The sequence below is a fragment of the Pempheris klunzingeri genome, chromosome 15, assembly GCF_042242105.1.
Source record: "Pempheris klunzingeri isolate RE-2024b chromosome 15, fPemKlu1.hap1, whole genome shotgun sequence".
Lineage (NCBI taxonomy): Eukaryota > Metazoa > Chordata > Actinopteri > Acropomatiformes > Pempheridae > Pempheris > Pempheris klunzingeri.
The window spans coordinates 8,103,405-8,121,316 of NC_092026.1; the positions used below are offsets into that span (position 1 = coordinate 8,103,405).

At 41.0% G+C, this 17,912-nt stretch overlaps 1 protein-coding gene across 2 annotated transcripts in view; it reads right to left on the reverse strand.

Annotated features, from left to right (window-relative positions):
• The window catches only part of gpc5c (glypican 5c), a 93,341-nt gene extending 81,584 nt beyond the window's left edge, over positions 1-11,757 (reverse strand). For both annotated transcript variants that reach the window (XM_070845756.1, XM_070845755.1), the window contains exons 1-2: positions 11,386-11,757; positions 1,669-1,830 (exon numbers count right to left, since the gene is read on the reverse strand). In XM_070845756.1, coding sequence (XP_070701857.1) covers positions 1,669-1,830; positions 11,386-11,563 — 340 coding nt within the window. In that variant the 5' untranslated portion in view covers positions 11,564-11,757. The remainder of the gene's footprint in view (positions 1-1,668; positions 1,831-11,385) is intronic.
• Between the last annotated feature and the right edge of the window lie 6,155 nt (positions 11,758-17,912).

Here is a 17,912-nt window from a genome sequence, read left to right on the forward strand (position 1 = left end):
CCAATGATACCAGCCAAAATCATATTGTAATTACTCCATATGGTGTATGAGCCACTTGCTACTTCACATTCCACTCAAGGCACTCAGACAGCACAGAGACTGTCCTTAGAAGGCCTTGCAAATTGAGGGCTAGTGACATCATCACTTTCGGCATCACCATACTCCAGTTTCTATTGTAATTCCATTGTTATTTTCCATCTTAGCCTTTTCTGGACATGTGGAACACCTGATCTTCATTCTCCAGACAGGCTCAGACATGAGGTAAGAAGGGAAAGATCTTAATGATGATGAAAAGGACGAATACCAGGAACACTATTCAAACACGGTTATTTCTATTCGTGTAACTTGCTTGTGAATCAACTGTAATATCTCCAGCACTCTGTGGGCGCCTACATAGTAATATGCTTGAAGGGAGTTGAATTTCATATCTTGGTGGTGTTTAGGTATATTGAACACTATGTGGCAGTAACATATCCTGTCCAGATGACATTTAATTTAGATGAGAAATTTCCATAACAAAAATTCATGAGTATTCCCTCTCTCTCTATATATATATATATATATACACACACACACACACACATATATATATACACAGTATATGTTTTTACATCCATCATAAAACAGGACTTGGCCAACATGGCCTCTAAGCAGTCCATTGTCTTATAAAACTAATTACATGGTACCGAAATTCCTGTAACACTAAAACCATCCAAAGCATGTCTCCTATTCTGTGGGATTGTGTTGGAGGTTTAGAGCAGGAAAAAAAGCTGGTGTGTTTCGGAAATGTGTAAACCTAAATGGCAGTGCAATTACAAGAGGAAGAGGATGGACAAGCTTGGGCGACTTGTGCACTGCTCGATTCAGTTGGGCGTAGTACAAAGTCCTTTGGCAGGCAAGACCAAGCTCTAGCAGGCTTTGTATCTACAGCAGAGCCTTGCTTTTCCGGAACTCAGACGTCTGAACTGACCAGGCTACCAAAGAGGCACCGTGACCAAAAAAAATAGACCTAAAAATAAACACCAAACAAACAAACAAAAATAATTACTGTGCACGGATTGTTTTACTCTCCAAAACTACTATAATTTCTTCAAGGGTTCCAGTAATTCTTTTGCTGTCCTGAGAGCAGGATCAGATAATGACAAAGCAGACTATCTTCCACCAAACACTACAGGCTGAGAAAAGGGCCTCTGTACCTCTTTTTTCCCGTTTAACCTCACTGATTCTCCTCCACGGTTTTGTTGCTGCCAAACCCACAGAAGAGGGGGGGAAGTAAACCATGCCCATTTTCTGAGTTTCTGAGTAGCTGCACGCCAGCTACTGTGACCCGAGGGAACTGAGTAAAACCTTTTTCACTAAACGCTGGACAAATAAATATTTTTTGCAAGCAAGAAAACAAACATAAAGTTATTTGTTTTTATTACTAAAATTTGGATTCAAATAAGGGGCACAAGTTCAGTTTCAGGACAGCACAAAGCCGGGTCAAGTTCTTCAAATTAAATACTTTGCAGAAGCTAGCATTCTGGGGTTTCAGTCCCATGCAGTGGCAGATACACTATGTACAGTATGTACCACCTGAATCATCTCTTTTCCATCAATCTACAACAACCCAGTGTGTCAGGCCAATCCCACCCATCCCCAGTTTGGCCCGTTTGTCCCAGCACTTACCCTGGAAGGCATCCGAGTGGCCGGAGATGAGGTGCTCGAGCTCATAGCTGTAGGAGTGAATGTTATGGAGGGTTTCTCTTTTTACAGCAAACTGGTAGCTCTCCTCCATCTTCCGGGTGCAGCAGGACGGACCTTGGTGCTTACAAACCAGCAAATCCACATCTAGGAAAGTCAAGTAGAAAAGGAAATACGTTTCTTATTATATTCTTTTAATCAGCACTTATTTTTTGTATTGTCTTCAAGTCAACCTCAGTTTGGGTGGGATAAGATAACTTATTGGGACAAATTATATATATATTCTATTCTACACTGTGCTGTGCAAATATGTGTGAGTATATGTATAGTGTCCTGAGTATGCACATAGATAGACAGGCCATAACTCCACTGGGAGACAGAGGAGGCACCATGGGAGGGTGAGAAAGTAGACCAAGAATTCATCCACGTTTCCTGCTATAAATACCGTCTCTGCTAAATATATAAATATCTTTGGCTCATACAAATGCACACATGTCGTCAAGATATACAATTGTACATGCATGTATGCTGTAAGTCCCATAAAAACACAAAAATAAATGCATGCACTAGTATTTCGCAATGCAAACGTGCAGAATTTAGTGTCACTCAAAGACACACTCACACACACACACACACACACACACACACACACAGACAGACAGACAGACGTGCTGTAATTTGTGTGAAATCACCTCTAGAACAAGACAGTCATTAGCCATAATACTGCAGTTCATAAACAACCACATGAAGGCAATGACCTAACTGCAAATACTATGATCCAAAGAACAGCTCAATCAGGCACAATTACATCAGCTGAAATAGAGTCCACCCTGTCCTGCCAGTGTCACCTGCTTCTCACCATCGCCACATATATAAACACTGTCATGACATCACTGAAACTGGTCACAATTAGCATGGGCTACTAAAACAGTCCTTTCCCATACATTTCCCTGCACCAATTCACATGTGCAGGGACATTTCCATAACGCAGAAGTCTGATATGATAACTCATTTTACAGGGGGGAGGGGGGCTGGACGGGGGTGGCTGGAGGCAGGTGTTGTAACCAGAGCCTAAAGCATGGCCTTAGGACAGACCGCAAGACCAGTGCCTCACTGTCCAAATCCCTCCATGAAACACAATAGGGTTGCATTCTCAATCCCTCTTTCCCTTTCTGCTCCCTCTCTCCCATTTGCCTGGCATATCCTACTGAGGCCTGGGTGTCTCTTAATTACCCAGTGAGGCTCCATTTGTTCCCATCCCAGAGCCAGACGAGTGAAGTCATAACTGGCTGTCCTGCCCCTTCCAGCTCATTATCTCCATCTCTGCAGTGGTCCGCTCTTTTTGTGTTGACACTGTCTCCCTGTCGACACTGTCTCACTGGTTTTTTTTTGTGTGTGTTAAGGAATACAACAATCCATTTTGTTGACCTGGACAGTGTATAAAGTTTGCACACGACCAATTTAAACAAAATACACTTTTGTGTTGGGCTTACCTCTACAACTTCCTGATGTATAGTACCTGCTACTAGGCTTCGTGGTGTTGTTTTCCAAAGTTTGGGTGGATGCGATATAAACGAGAAACCCAATTTGTTTCAATGTACAAACCATGGATATTTCCATGTCTAAATATGCATTAGCATGAACTTAAATGAGTCAGGGGCTATATTAATGACATCTGTCAAAAACTTGTTTCAAATTAAACATTGTACTATTATCTATTAGGCAAATAACAAACTGGAACAACTAAATAGTCCTTATTCACATATCTAAAATATTTTTTGGCCCTGATTGTTTTCATGTACTTTTCGACCATCTTTTTTGTTATTGAGTTCCAAATAGTTCCAGAGACTTGCTTTGGATTAAATTTGTGTGTGATCTATTTCTTAATTCAATAAATCCCAGATCTGTTCGATAGGATTCAAGTCTGGACTTTGACTTGGCCAGTCCATCATTTCCACTACTCCAGATTCCTTTTACATCATTTCAAATACGTCATTTTGATTAAAGAGCTTGCACATACTGGTGGGTTAACCATTACAGAAATTAAAAAATATTTTGGTAATCAACAATACTGTTAATTTAGGGCAGGGGAGGCAAACACCTTACACTGGGTGGTGGTCTAATACATTTGTTAAGCACTGCACATCAGTTCTTGTTTTATGTATTTGGTTTAGGTCACTAAGATGCAAGAACTAGTAAATACTGCTGGCAATCTAACTCATCCTTGGGTTAAACGTCATCAAATCGTTGGCCATCAAATATTTAATGGCATCAACTTCACAAAATGGATCTCTTTTAATATGAGTGTATTCTTTAAGAGCAGAGCTAATCACACCCACGTCACCAACCAAAAGAAGCAATCCAAGAATACTACTACTACTTTTTTCTGGGTAAGTATAAGCAACTTTACACCACAGAATAGATGGGAGGATATTAGCTGTCTGTGGGTAGACTTACACAAAAAAAAAACAACCATAAATGTCCTCCCAGAAGCTATATTTTCAGGCAATTCTTTAGTTTTCAACCAACTAATAAAATATCCTAGGTCAGGTTTGTCACTCAGTAAATATCAGTGTCGACACACAGGTGCGACCTCATCATTGCAGACATTTTAAAAAGCTGACTCATGACACACATTACGTATAATCAACCTCTGGTAGAATAGTGATTAACTCGAGAAATGTTAAATGCCATATATTAATACCCTTGGTGGTAAAGCAAAGTACTTGAATTCAGCTCGTGGAAAGCCCACAGTACACCACATGGGAAAGGTGTCCCTCTTGCCAAATATTCATTGCTTGTTGAAAGCATGATGTATTGTTTTAATTTTGTTTTAAGGTTGTCATTTCACCATATTTGGTGTCTGTCCTCCCTCCCCCGCTGTCCCTGACCCTGTTCTCCTCACAAGCTGGCTCTTTCTCTCCTTTGTGTTTGTGTGTTATCTGTGATATGAAACTAATATCCAGGGACTCACAGTGGAATCCAGCCTGGCCTCTCCGTCCCTTGCGAGTAGCTGCATGGAGTAAGTGATACTCAGAAAGACTTTGGCTGTTAAAGCCACCACAGCAGTCAGGACAGTCTGACTGTGTCATGAATATACCAGGCCACTTTCTGCAATCATTAGAAGTCATGTCACTACTTGTATGGCTAACAGCGAATGCATCTGAGCAAGATATAAAATCTTTGAAAATACATTAAATAAAAATCATTTTAGTGGCTTCACCTTGAAAGATAAACTAAAATATGTATTGAGGACTCAAAGTCCTTGGAAGACTTCTACCCTAAGAGTCATTGAAGTCTACAATGTAGGACATACTGTATCTATTAATATCTGGCTGCGTTGTTTTTGAATCACACGTGTATTTTTTTAACCAGTCTCCATTTGAATTTTCAGTATACAGAATGCAGACCATAAAAAAGCATTGCAATCCAAAAAATCATCTACAAATTCCAAATAGTTGTCCATATTCCCACCCTCTCCCAGTCAAAATTTAGTAGGCACCCTTGGCAAGACTAACAGTTTTGAACATCTGGTCACTGTAATTTTTCCCCATTATTTTTTGCAAAACAACTCAAGCTCTGACAAATTGCTCGGGGACCATGACTCAACAACAGTCTTCAGGTTCTGCTGCAAATGTTCAATTGGAAGAACTGGAAAGGTCTGTGACTTGGCTACACCATTGAGATCAACATTTTTGTTTTTAAGATATTCCTGCATAGGTTTAGGCTTGCTATCTTGCTGGAAAATCACTCAAGATGTCATCTGATTTTACTTTCACTTTACTCGGTCTTTGTTACGCTGCCATAAAATTTCCAGGCAACAATTATTGATGCACTGTCTCTCCAGTTTCAGCCTTGGAACCCTGTAGCTAATTCACATGGGAGGCTTTGTGGCCTCACTCAGTGGTGCCCTTCTCAAGTTTTTCTTTTTCCATTCTTCTTTAGGTTGACCTTGCTGTGGATTGAGGCACTAGACTTTTTACTTGTATACTTCACATAACTGGTACTTTTCAATAACCTTGTTGTGGAGTTTGTCTTCATGCTGTAATTTTCGCCTGAAAATAAACTAAACAGTTGTTGGACCGGATAGTGGTGCATTTCACTGCTACCACACTTTGATTACTCGCCAATGATCACTGTTCAGCTACGACGAGTTTGCACAAGACAAGTAGCTGAGTTCACAAAACTGGTGCTCACTTTGTAGGTGCATTGGGTAAAAACTATTTTTGAAAAATCATGACAACAGTTAAATTGCACTGATGTGTTAAAAGTTGAAACTAACCATGTAGGGGTATAATGAAGTGTTAATGATATGAGGGTTGCCATATAAAGTTAGTTGGCATGCAGCATGATATGACCCACTTTTTTAGCAGCATTTACTATGGTAATTTCGTTTCGTTTTTTTTAACATTTTCTCATTCATTCTAAATGTTTTGTCGACAGCAACTTTTGGCTTTAATAGTGACTTAATAGAGACTCAAATATTCCAAGAAGACCGACTCCATAGGTCCGTGGCTGTTAGTGTCCACTGTGTATTCTAGTCATTCTGCCCGGCTAAACCTTTGCACACTTTGCTCTCCAGACTGGGTGTCAACTCTGAATCCTAATTCGCTTAATCGTCCTCAGGTGACAAATACCTCTGGAGTAATTTGCCGTATTAAAGCCATAGCTCAGAGGTCTTGACTTATTAGTCACAATCCCTTCAGCAACACCTCAGTGCCCTTCATTGCACAAGTCAAAACTCCAGAGTGGAGAAACTCTACCAGTGTATAATTGCCCTGCTAACTCACATGCCATTCTCAATATGTGGTACTACAGTAGCAGAGCTGAATCCACTATAGTGCTGAGATGATGGTTCTGTTATCACCGCACTTTTTAAACACATGTGCATAAACTCCTGCACTCATAGAATGATTTATATGCAGCTCACATCTTCTCAATGTGGAAAATGTGTTTTGATTTGGAATAGGTTGATGAGTTGGAGGCCTGCGGTTCCCTGATGCTGCTGTTTTGATATTCTTGAGAACAAAAATAACTTTGTTAGAAAGTAGGCAATTAATGAAGTTACCCTTCTCCTGCCTCAGGAAGCCAGTTCCCTTTGAAGTTCCCAGATCCACTGAACATACAGGATATTTACTCTATACAGATTTGCTGTATTTTGGATGGACCATGCCGAATGAAAACACATCTCAAAGGGTCTTTGCCGCATACCTACATTTTTGGACAACCTTGAAACTCAACTGGAATGTTTAGATTTCCCAGACCCCAAGCTGGAACTGTCTACAGGGATTGGCACGGGGTCCAAACCAAAGCCAGAGGGTAGAGGCTGGACCGACAGTGCTTAAAGAGAGAAGTGGAGGGCTTGTGGGTAGATAGATGCAGGCTTGATGAAGCAGCATTATATCAGAGGCTCGGCTCGGGACTGATAAATTATGTTAATAGTTTAGATAATCTGTTGAACACTCCTTCTCAGAAACCAGCTCTCCTCTTAAGTACTATTTATAGTTCTAGAGAGCAAGAGGGTTCATCTTTTCTGGATAGTTATACAGTTGGAAAGGTAAATGATATACATAGATAATAACCTAACAACCTCATAAAATCTGCCTCTACCACAGTAGCAAGCCAGGAACATAAGCTAGCACACAAGCCACTGAAACACAAGCTAGACTTAGGCTGGAATCCAATAAGAGATGTTGTATAAAGTCCAACTCAGACAGAGTAATCAGCTTCAGACTGGGGCAACACTGATAAGACTCGAATGTTTGGGGTGGACTGGAGAAAGAGCATCAGAGGTGCTTATAAATTTAAATCTGTACTTTGTCCTGTTACTTGAGGAGACCGTCTGAGAGGTTATTGTTATATTCTGCCACCGAAATCTTTTTTCTAATGGCTTCAGTTTTACATAATTATATGAAGATGTTCTTATGTGAACCTTGAGAGCTGAGGGATGGCCAGAATAACATAATGTGTGTTTTCAGTGATTTTAAATGTGTATAGAGTAGGTGTGCACCATGTGTATGCTCGCTCAGTGAGAAAGGCCAAGTTAAAAAGGGAATCAAAACAACTACAGCCAATCAAAGACCATGTCGAGTTTTGAGAGCTTGCCAAAGCTTTTGACGCTGTAACTGGTTAAGGATGTGGCGACATGTGATAACACACTGAGTTCCCATTCCATTGCTATTGACACATGATCCTGCTTACTTGTATTAAAGACACAAGACAATTTCCCTTTCACTGTGAAATATCTGCTAATGACGCAGAGCATGGCAGTGGGGTAATGTGTTCAAAAAAGGGTTGCGTGTGTGATATATGCACAATCAGATAAGCTCTGCTCTATCCGATAGTTTTAACTGAGCTGTAAAATAGGTTGATCATATCTGAGGACATTATCCAAGAAGCCAACTGTAGAAGCAGTGTGTCTGTAAACAGCCCCGCTACCCGTCTGCTTTCCAAATGACCTCCGAAGGGCTATATCAGCACCCGTAGTAATCTCAATATGGAGCGCTTGGCTGCGTACCATCGTACCAAAGTGGTCGTAACTCTTCAAAATAATCACAGGATAAGCAACTTCATGTCGCTCATTATCCAAGTTCCCCTGATGCTGAATCTGGCACGGAGATAAAGTCCCTCTTTATAAACTGTGGCCCAAAAGAACAAACAGTGTCTGGAAAGCAAATGTTTTCATCTGAAATAATTCAAAACAAAGATATGCAGTGTTGGTAAATTACTGGTAAAATAGTCTTTTAAGGGTCACTCTTTAACACAGTTTAAGTGTTTTTTTTACTATTACTACTATGGTAGTTCTGCTACTGTATTACTACTAGACCATATTCTAAAGTGCCTTTAAAATCCATCGTAGTTCAGGGGTGGATTCACCTACTGTATCAAGAATAACATTTTATCACATTTCTATAGCCACTTATTGGAAAGGGATCACAGTAATTAGAAATTGATTCAAACAGGACTTTTACTTTTAGTGGAAAAGATTTTTTACACTGAGCTGTTGCTACATTTCAGTGTTTTCCTACTTTCTGAAGTAAATCCTCTATCACTGCTTGCCAACACGAGATTGAAGTGCTCTTGATAATCATAAGGCTCTATCACTAGTACTGCTTGCACATCATACTTTCTTTCTTTGTACAATAAGAAGTACTGCATAAAATCTTTGTGTCATAAAAGTGCAATTGTTTTTATGTAAGATCGCATCCAGTTGGCCTGCTCATGAGTTCCCTGCAGCCACACTCCTGGCGCTTAGCGAGAATCCGTTCACCTCACATGAATGAAATGCAGCACTGTATCCTAAAACAAACATCAGACTGTGAAAAGGGCTGAAGTTTTGCCACTTCAAATTTCAAGAGTTGCTTTAGTTGGCATTTGATCTGAGAACTGACGCGGAGTAGCATAATTGTGTACACACACACACGTATGCACCAAATCTCCCACTCTAGCACCCCCTTCCATTGGTCAGCGCTTTGAAGACAAGACTGCGCCTGACCCAAAACAACCTCTCACGGACAAGTACAAACAAAAAGCAAAATAAGTTAGAAGCCCAAAATGTACCCGTGAAGCTGCAGCAGTGTTTGATTAGCTGTGAGGGGAAACAACAGCAGAGAGGTTGAGGAGTGGAAAATGCACAAAAAATGCAATTCAGCACACCTTGTGAACAAACACAAGTCGTATTTATATCAATTAATAGTCCAGACCAAGGAGGCGCAGTTTGTGTCTGGATCATATCAGGCCCATTTTTCAAAAATGGTACAACTATAACTATATAGATAGAGGGTGTGTCTTAGATTAAAAAAAAGTAGGGGGCAGGGGGGCTTTATAGCTGGGGAAAGCAAATTCATAAAAAGGAAAGACTATTGCATACCTTTCACTGAGTGAATGCTTCTGTGTGCTCACTGTCAGGTAAAATGCTCATCAGCAGCTGCAACTGCAGGCAGAGATAGTCGTACGCTCCTGCCAGTGTCCTCACACTGTAAAAGCTTGTCACGCAAGAGACAAGCAAGACTGCTGACATCCTCAGAAGGCCGAGGTCCTGTCTGTTTTCTTTAAGAGCTAACCCTAAACTACTGCTTGCAGTGAAACTGACATCCTCTGTTGCTAGTAGTGACACCCTGCTAAACAAACATATCAAGTGGTTTGGATGCACCTCTAGGTATGTTTCCCACTCAGCTATCTATTGCTCTTCTCCCTGTTACAGCGCGCAGACTCAGACTGGGTGACACTTAAGCTGCCACCAACCTGCATGTGACACTAGTGCTGCAAGGATTCTGGTCTGTAGTCATATAAATAGTTGTGCATTGCGTATCTACTGGTATTTGAGTATTTACAAGGAAAAATGCACTTAAGTCTGAGACACCCTAAAGTTTAAAGACTCTAAATAAAGGAAAATAGATTTATAGTGAAAATAGCCTGATTTGTGCATATGAGAAACATGACAATTAGTTAAAATATCTCTTATTATGTTTGCAGAATGACTTTCAAGCAAAACTAGCATAGTTGAACCGAAGCCTAAACTCGGTCCAAGTGCGTTTTGCCTCCAAAACAGATTTGGAACCAATGTTTATCTTCATAAAATAACTTTTCCTCAGAGTACAGGAGGAAAGCACATACCGCAAAACCGTCAAGGCATTTGAAGCTGCTTTCAAGCATCACTCTGACAAAAATCTAACAGAAGAACAGAAACATTTGGGAACCAGAGGTGCCAAAAGACTCCATAGGCCTTGTTGTAGGTGTCGGTACAATCTTTAATTGTAAACGGTGGCTCCTGAGCTAAATGCCACTCTATGTATTGTAAGACACATGGCCAAAAGAGTTGGTGGCTTTCTTCTGCAAACAAATTTTAAGATTGCAAATCAATCACTCCACCCCACTGTGGACAAAAATTGTAGCCTCTTTATCCAGAGAGATTAAACCATACAGGACCTCTGCATCACGCTGGACTTGTTCTCCTTCAGAAACCCTGTCTCAGCAGCTTGTGACTGTGCCGGGCGGCTTTCTGCCAAAAGAAATTTGCTAAATAATTGTTTAATCCCTCCAAACAGCAGGCTTGTGTGATGTGCAGCTGGGTGGCATGTGAGGCTGCAAATTGTGGAGAAAATCAAGAGGCTCTGATGCTTTAAACCAGACAGATCAGACGGCCGCTGAGTAAACATGTGAAATTACACACTAATGGACGGATGTGTTTTTCGGGAGAAAAAAGGGGGATGTTAAGATACACTTCACTTACTGTAAGGTCATTTCAGATTTGGCAGTGTGCTACGTTGTTTTAAAATACAACACATCATAACCGATAGCATCCCCCCATGAAGACATCAGACAGATATTTTAAGGTCAATGTCCTTTAAAAGTCTCTCCAACTTACATGCCAAACAAGAGGAAAGACACTGTGACAAGATTAAAGACAGAAAACAATATCTGTTGTGTCACTGAGCCAGTCAATCTGTTGCTGCCGTCACCTGAGTGGGCTCGCTTTTGCTCTGGGGAGACCACAACTGACCCACGTGCGTTTTTGACAGAAGCCTAGTCAAGCGCATCGGACATTAATCAATTAAAAGAAGTGGACGTAACTATTCAGCGCATGCACACATGGTATTTGCAGCGATTTTAGTTCAAGCAAAATGTGCGGATTCGTTAGTAAATGATGTGGTGTTTACGGTGCGCCCCAGCCACTGTGCGGTGCCAAACCCACTGGCTCACCTGTGCCAGGTGTCTCCGGTACGCGGTGCAGCGGGCCGACCTGCCGCAGCTGGAAAGCGGTCTTCACCTCATGACAGCTGTACGCGTCCACGTCGAGCACACTCACCGCAAATATGACCGCTGGCAAAATCCAAAGGGATCCGCAAGAGTTCACGCGTGGGCATATTCCTCGGGACATTGCCGCATCTCACACCAGGTACCCCTGTGGATATCCTACTGTAGCCTGGCTGCAAACTGTGTGACAGTGGTGAAAATAGACGGCGCTCAAGTACAATGACGCGACGATGAGTTTAAACATCTGACAAGCGTTTCCGTCTGATTTTCACATTATTGGTTGGGATGAGTGTGAGCGCCTCACAGCAGAGGGGTTTTTTTTTTAGGGGGGGGGGGGGGTCTTCTCTTGGACAGAGGCAGAGTGGTGTGAGCTACAGCCAGTCTGTCCCGCGCTCAACACTTTGCAGTGGTCGGCTGTCTGCGCGCCTGTTTCCAAAGCCTTGCGCACACTCCCCTCCCTTTCTGTTTACTTCAGCTAAGTGGCCCAACTAAAAGTCACTACAATCTCCCTATAGGGACATGTGCTGTCAGTGTCCTTCCAACAACATTTTAAATCCCTACCACTGAACAAGTTCTGTGGTATCATAAAAGGAAACAGAATAAAAGTTCATTGTGTGTTTTACCCACAGCAGTTGCATCGCATTTGAACGTTTTGCTGCTACCATGTGTCCCTCTGAATATTAGTTTATTTAAAAAAACAAAAAGAGAACACTACTTTTTCATCAATTCAAAACCTCACGATAATACTTTTTTTTGTTTCTGTTATACAGCAAAAGATTATTCCTTTGCACTGCTATAATTTAGGGACCATATTTCTCTTCTTTATCAAGACTTAACATGACAAGTTACAGAATTTTATGCCAATATAGTTTGATTTACTCCAGATAAACCATTAAATAGGTCTTGGAGTGGAACTGGGTTAAGCAGGTTGTTTCATTTAGTTTTCAAAGCATGGTGATAGTTGAGTTGCATCTGTCCTGTGCTCAATGTTGCTCAAGCCTGTGTGGCAATATTTATTTGATTTACATCGCTGCCATCTACTGGTGAAAATGTTTAGTAATAAAGTAATAAACTATGTAGCATGATTTTTTTTCCCAGACTGATATGTTGTTAGTGTTATGGGCCTCATAGGCCAGGTCAACAAACCCAAAAGAAGGCACTGGAAGGCAGGAAGGTCCCTGTGAGAACTCACATTTGCAGATTAAGAGACAATACTTGCCATCTACTTTAACCAAATCATTATAATAATGTAATTAGTCTTTATCTCAGTGTTTTCCAACAAATGACAGTTATTTTGCAGAGCAGTATGGCAGGGCCGTATTAGGTTTTGAAAGGCATTTAATGTGACCTAATACTGTAAAGTTCCTTTGACACATTTTATGTTAAATAGTACCCTCTCCTGGACAGACAGAGTACTGCATCAGTGAGCAGCTGCTGACTGTTTTTTTGCATTCCAGTTTTACAATGTTGCTATATAAAGAAATGATCAATTTGTAATTAAGTTGTACAAAGATGTCATTATCTAGTGGGATAGGGGAAGGTCAGCATCTGATGTAGTTTACAGGCCTGCTCCGGCAGAGTTTTCCATTCCTTATTATCTTCTGAACCAAGAGCAGAATTTTCATTTCAGCATTGAGGGAGATGTCTACTGGGAATTGCTCATGCTATTAAAATTATTATGGTCATCAATGAAAGCAGTGCGCTCCTAATCTCATGCACACACGCGATACACTTATACTACATGTACAGGCAGATGACATCCTGACCTGAACCGAGAAAAGGGCATATAAAGGGCTATAATTCTGAGGTATTTTTTATATAAAACTGAAAGCAGGTAAAAGGAAAGGATAAGGCAGAGGTAGTAAACATGAAAATATCACCCACTGAAACACCAGATCAGCCCAACACCCGGTGTCCTGATTGGATGACAGCTGGTGGACTTACAAACCCTTGAGTGTGTAAGCCTGAGCTATAATGTCAGCAAGCCAGTTAGAGCCTCAACTTGCAAAAGGAACCACCCACGCCGCAGCCTCCATAGCACCCAAACAGCTGCTGCCACAATATACACTTAAAAACTTTAACAGGGCAGAGACTAACATTAGAACTCTGCTCTTCTGCCACTGGTTTAGTAGCAAAAGCAGCCAGGCTGGAGACCTGCTCTCTTTGAGACCAGGTAAGTCTAGTGAGGACAGCTTTAAAAGTATGATGGACAACAGCTGCTGAGCCTTGTTACAAGACGGCTCACAACAGAATGAATGCCTACAACGCAGAATACATCTATGGTCTTAACAACCACACAGATGTAGTGCAGACTGAACAGGCTGAAAGCATCAGCCGTGTCTGTAAAGCACCTATAAGTACTACAGACAAGGACCAATGGTGTGCTATCTACTGGTATAAAACAGTCCAGCAGAGGATGCTCTTAAGTGTAAACGTTGGCCTGATCACAACCTGTTAGAGTCCCTACTGGAACCATAACCTCCCTGGTTAGTTTGGAGTAACCAGCAGCATCATCTAGAAGAGCAGAGTGGAAGGCTGTTTGGCCCGGTACGGTACATACCAGTGCATTAGGACTTCCTGGAAAATCCCAACTATCTGCATAAAGTCATAAAGTCTCAACAGCTATGCTATGAATCGTTCAAGCAGGACTAGAGAAATGAACATTTATGGAGCCTAAGGGACAAATCTGCAACTAGAATACTTACAAGTCACAGGCGGTGATCAGTGATCAGGAACAACCATACCAAAACCTGAACATAAACAACCTGTGTGGAAATACATGGAGACAATGAGGAAACAAATGTGTACCCTCCAACTTAATTAACTTGGGCCACTTGTGTGACTTTGTTGCCTATGAAACTCCCAAGTATTTAATTTCCTCTGTGGTGGCCAGGAAGAATAAAAACAGACCAATTTCTGCAGTTCTCACATCACACAAAACTAAGATCTGTTTAGTTTCTCACCTGATATTTCTTGTGCTCTTGATCATGATTGGGGGGGGGGGGGAAATTCTCCAGTCTTCTTCAGGCACACAGGTTTCTATAAACTGTCAGTGCCAGACTGCCATTGGTGATGGGGAAAGAAATAAACTCAGCATTTGAGGTTTTACATCAAACAGGCAGAAATCATGTCATGGTATAACTCGTAGGACACTTGTGCTAACACACCGCACAATATCTACACTTATTTCATTGACTTTGTAGAACAAAGTTAGCATAAGACACGGGCTAATGTGTAGCCGTACCTGACATTAGCCACTGAGGAAGAGGTAGCATCTTAAATACAGGCTAGCTAGTAAATTAGCCAGTATATCTAACACCCAGTAACCTGTGAGCGAAGAAGAAATGCTTGGAGAAAAGGTGAGAAGTTTTAATAAGACCTGTTTGTTCGTCCATGCTAGCTAACAGACACTCTCCGTAGCTACATTTACGCCCTCTACCGTAGCCTAGCTGTTTAGGCAGGCTGGTATGAGAACCAATATTGTTAAACTTAAACGGTCGACATGAGAGATTTGGAAAAGGTCTTAAATTTGCTAATTACTGTAGGAATCCACCACTTTAGCCTTCTAACTGTGGTAACTCCTCATCATAGTTTACTACTGGGTTAGCTAGCTAGCTAGCCACAGTTTGGCGTCACTCACATGTTAGCAGCGTTAAATACAGTCAGTCAGGTGTAGCCAATTTACCTTAATGAGCAAAATGAAGGAAGGTGAGAGGGGGATGCTCCACACTGCTAGGTGTTGAGTGCACTAGTGTCCAGTTAAAACGCGAAAAGTCGGTTTATAGACTACGGTCTAGTCCAGATTTGGATGTCTGACCATGTAGATGAGGCTTTAGAGGACATGACCCCGCTTAACCTGCAAGAGAAACTGTTTCAAGTTCATAAAAATATGTCATTTATAGCATCGAAGTCCGAGGAAAGCCAAGAGGCAGAGCGTATTGAAAAATACTGACATTGGTAATGCCAAAATTTCCCATTGTTACAGATGAGAAATGTTATATGTTATGTATGTTCTTTTGTCTGATGTTCACATGAAGGGTTCACAGTCACACACATTACTGTGCTGTACATGACACAGGGATCTGGATGCACTGCAGGGCATGTGGAAAAGGAAATTCTCAACCTTTAGATGCAAGAGAGGGTCAAAATCAATCAAATTTGTAATGGAGTAGTTTTTATCACTTCATATTCCAGGTATTCCTCAATACACTTTTTAATATCAGACCATTTCAAGTTTTATCTCAATTTTCCATAAGTGGGTCAAAAATCCCCTCATGCATTTAATCTTATAGGAACCTTTGATTCTTAATAGCTGTAGCTGTCAGGTATACATTTACTGTGGACCACACATCCAATTTTGTCGCCACTCAGGAGTTCATCAACACGCTCCGTGGTCACCTACAGAAGGAGAACTGTCACATGTACCATGCCCCAGGTGGTGCTGATCTCCACAAAATGCAAAAATAAGTGGAGTCTGCCACCACAACAAACACTGTGCTCAGTGGTGATGATACAGATCTGCGTGTCCTCCTCATCTACCACGCCAACCTCAAATCACATGACCTCTTCTTTAAACCTGAGCTGAAGAAGAGCAGTGATAAGCCACATGTCTGGAATAATCTAGTCCGTCAAGCAGCAGCTGAGTCCTTGTGTGTGCACTCGCATCCTCTTCATGCAACAGCTGGGTGTGACACTACTTCCCACCTTTATGGCAAAGGCAATGATGAGGCTCCCCTCAAGAAATTCACAACCCACCACTTCCGTGAGCAAGCTGCAGTGTTTGACACACAGTCAGCTTCCACAGCAGATGTTGTGTCAGCAGGAGAACGCTTTGCTGGGCGTGTACAATGAGTAGCCTGGGGAGGGATTCGACTCACTACAACACAAGCAATTTTGTGAGAAGGTGGCTGTTAGCACTTCTCATTTACAGCCGCACAGTCTGACACCTACGTCACCAGCAGCGAAGTGACACAGACTGTGTGTACTACCAGGTGCGGCAGTGGAACGGGAACCATAGATGAACTACATCCACAAGAACTTACCACCTTTAGGTCATCTGATGCACCTGAAAGCCAGATGACTTACATGGATGATGACCAGCAATGTTTAAGTAAAAGCCAACATGTTTATAGTCAATGCTAATATTTATGTTGGACCAACTAGTACCAATTTGGCAGTCATTAATATTCTGAAAGCGATATAAAAATACTATTTCTGTTATTATGCTATTATTTAAAGTGATATTTAAATCACTTTATTTTAAATGTATGTCAATCAGTGCCAGCATTAATAGGGATTGTGCACTAATAAAGGTTCTATAGTTAAGAAACACATTTGAAAAATACTTTCCACCATTCAATCACTTAGGACTTTGTTTTATTTATAAAGGGGACTTTTATGATAAACATTTGTCAGATTTCCTGTTGCATTTTGTGATCTCATCTAGTCACCCTTCTTTTCTGTTCTTTAAGCATATAAATGCTTTTCACAGCAGACATTTTAACTCAGGAAACAGGTGGAATTAATAACATTAACAATGTCCCAGTAAAACGAGCCAGCACCCACAACACCTGGTCCTCCCTTAGATGGAATGCAGCCATCATTAATGTTATTAAATACATCTTGGTTTTGCCTGCTGTCTGTAGAAATCACACTTTTTATTGGTTCGCTTGTCAGCATTCACAATGTTTCCTTCTAACAACTTCTTTCTCTGCATTGTATGTTTTGGTGTATTTTAAAAATGATTATATATATATTATATTATATAATTAGAAGTTTCCCTTTTCTTAAGGATTGATTTCTGGTTGTTTGTGTATTTTGGTTCATCCTGAGCTTACATGAGCCAGTAGACCTGCAGATAGAAGGATTATCCTGTGTCTCTTGAGTCTTTCCGTTTAGGTCTTGTCAAACTAGTTATACATTCATTCCACACTCACTTTGTGATTATGTGTTGATGCCACAGCTTCATTCTTGCACCAAAGGCAAAAACAAGTCATCACCGACATTATACAATAAAGTTTCCATAGCAAATATTAACTTGGGTCATTGAATACTCCTGAAAATTTTGTTATAGAATTTACAGATTCTCATAGATGTTGCAATTGCAACTAAAATCCAATGGAACTATATTAGATGATGTAAAAACTGATGAAATGAAAATTCAAGCATCTTTCTTTCCTTAGAGAGATTTATGAAGTACAGAAGACACTCCCTGTGCTGCTGCTTCTGGTAAGATCTCGTTCTGTCATCTAGAACCATTTGAGGTAAACAGATGCACTTTAAATGTAAGTGAACTTGGTCAGCAGGTGGCGCCAATAACCATTGTTTTCAGAGTTCCATGCAGATTCCCTGCAGGTTAGCAAAATATCATTAATATAGTTCAAAATAAGGTCAGAAAGAGGTAACAAGGGCCAAAATAAGGAAGTTTCTTGTTTTTCAATTCAAAGCGAGATCTTATTTAGAACTAATATAAT